Consider the following 2,586-nt stretch of genomic DNA (forward strand, 5'->3'; position numbering starts at 1 on the left):
AATGGTTTGGACAACACAAAAATGGTTTTAATTTAAAAATAACAAGACAAAATTGGGAGCATCTTGAGAAATGGCAGAGTAAAATACCATTGTAATGAGAGAGAAAATGGAATGACCAATTTCATGTACATATACATGACAACCAAAAATATAAACAGACACTTACTTTATTGTGTACATGTACACAATCGTTTTTTTCGTTCCTATCCTGACCACATAACAGCCAGCACACACAAACCATAAAAGGGAAAAATCATGGCTGCTGGGATTTAACCAGACAAAAAGTCAATTTTTGTTCTTTACACACCATAATGAGAGATATGATGCTGCAACTGGGCCATCAGTCAAGGTCACATTACTTCATCACATACACATACACAATGACTACATGTTTGACCTACCACTACTAAGTTTATCACATTCATACACAATCCAGAAAAACTGAACTTAGATTGTTTTGTGTTAGTGCTCCTCTGAGAGTAGCATGGCCACTGATTGTGGAATTGATGGAGGGTATGAAAGCAAAAGCAAGGTGCGTTTTGAAGTTGCACTAACACAAAACAAGCTAAGTTCAGATTTTCCAGAGAGACAAGATCCTGGTAGGATTTCTTCAGGGTCAGCATTGTTGAGCTTGGTGGTATCAAGCTGAGCCAGCATCCATGATAATCAACATGGTAGCACTGGGGTCAGCAACAGCCTCCTGCTGGTGGAGGTGATAAGCTTTCCACTCCACCTCAACAAGCTTGAGGTGATACAGCTTGTGCTGCTTTAGCTGCGCCCACTCTCTCATGCTCATCATCCAGTTGGTAATGGTGTCATTCATCAAGGCACAGATATTGCACTGCCTGAGGATGCAGAACTGAGGGAACTTGATATGCTTGTGTTCACCTTTGAACATCTTGCAGAAGTGAGAGAGACTCAACAGCTTGGCGTGGGTGAAGTGCTGGGCGTTCAAGGGATCCAAGTATTTTCCTTGGTCATGATCATTGGCATGTAGATGGAGGTTGAGTTGGGAGCATGACAGCCATACTGGAGTAAGGGAGAAGGGGAGCAAAGCAAGCAGTGAGTATTGCCTATGTGTATGTGATAAATTTCAGGGATTTATGGTAGCTGTGAGCATGCAAATTCAGGATATGTTATTGTGTACATGTATGTGATGTAATACCATGTTGGTGTTATCCATGCACTGGCCCAAGCTGTAGTGTCAGTGGAGGTCCTGCCAGTTCAAAGAGTGTCCATAATGGAAAAGTTGCCCTTTTTGTTCTCAGAGATGCCATATACAAGCATGAACGCCTGCCTGCAAACACACTACTGGCGTAGTGAGGAAGCTATCACAAATGAGCTGTAGGATGGGGCATACCTGATGATGTAAATGGTAGAGTTGATGGTGGAGTGGTTGGTTCTCCATCAATGTCCTCAGCCATTGGTGCGAAGCTGCTTGGGTCATGCTGAGATATTGGATGTGACAGGCTTGTATCTGTGATAAATCAAACTTGTGCAGACAGAGTGAGGAACAGCAGGGACTTGCAATGATCTGTTGAGAGCATCTTCACTGCTGGCTGTGGTGTGCATCTGTCCACCAAATCTGTCATCTGCTGGCTGGATGGAGCCTGCCAACCAGTATCATCACCACACACATCCAGAATAAGGGATACAGGAACCTCAAGTCATATTGTTGCAGTATCATCCTCAGAATCACGCCCAGAGTGAGTGTCATTGATCTATAATCCATTTTCTTAAAATGGGTTATAATGCCTGCAAGCATAAAGAAGTGATATCAGACATGATAGTTATTGTGCAAGTGGCGAAATGAAATGTGCATAAAACGCAGTTAAATCATCATGTATGTGTATGTAATGATATAATAGGAATTACTAATGCACATAACACGTGGTCTTGATAAACAGTATTTTTCTTGGTACAGTATAATTTTGACAGACAAAAGGCCTCCTCCTCCACCACCTGTCCCTGAGGCCCTATGCTCTGAGCATGCACTACTGGCAGCACACCTGCAGGATGCAAGCACACATCTGCAGCAGGCACACAAGGCCCTCACCCACATTTTTGCTGGCAATTCTAATGGTGCTCAGAACCTTTAACAAAGGATATATAAATAAGTACAGCGTGGCGTAATCTGTCACAAGTGGCACTTGGCGCGTTCGAGGACGAGGTTGGCGACGAGCTCGACGAGGGCCTCCTTGGTTGCGCGCAGGCCGATCTCGCCCAGGTTGAACTCGACCTGCTTCACGCACTCGCGCACGATCCGCTCGCAGTTGAGCAGCAGGTCCTCGTCCCCGAGGCCCGTGTTCTGTGCTGGCGACCCGCTCGTGAGCGCCTTGTTCTTCTCCGCCTTCAGCTTGTTGTACTCCGTTATAATTTCCTGCCACACGACACACACAACACACACACAGACACATCTTAGCCCGCGTGTCGCGTGTGCGGTAGTGCGTGTGCGGTACCTCGATGCGTTGCTTGTGTTCGACCCAGTCCTTGTGGAAGCTGATGATGAGGAGGAGAGCTCGCTCTGCATGACCTGGATGGTGGCCAGGCAGTACTTGCCGAGCTTGAGCCACAGCGACTGCCGCT

At 46.0% G+C, this 2,586-nt stretch overlaps 1 protein-coding gene across 1 annotated transcript in view; it reads right to left on the reverse strand.

Annotated features, from left to right (window-relative positions):
• Nucleotides 1–2,137: 2,137 nt before the first annotated feature.
• ACA1_148780 (uncharacterized protein) overlaps nt 2,138–2,586 on the reverse strand; it is a gene marked incomplete at both ends in the record, with an annotated part of 1,901 nt that continues 1,452 nt past the window's right edge. The window contains 2 exons of the mRNA XM_004351456.1: nt 2,138–2,380; nt 2,460–2,524. Of these exons, the coding sequence (XP_004351508.1) occupies nt 2,138–2,380; nt 2,460–2,524 (308 nt within the window). The remainder of the gene's footprint in view (nt 2,381–2,459; nt 2,525–2,586) is intronic.

This window comes from Acanthamoeba castellanii (assembly GCF_000313135.1).
Source record: "Acanthamoeba castellanii str. Neff unplaced genomic scaffold scf7180000084715, whole genome shotgun sequence".
Classification (NCBI taxonomy): Eukaryota; Discosea; order Longamoebia; family Acanthamoebidae; genus Acanthamoeba; species Acanthamoeba castellanii.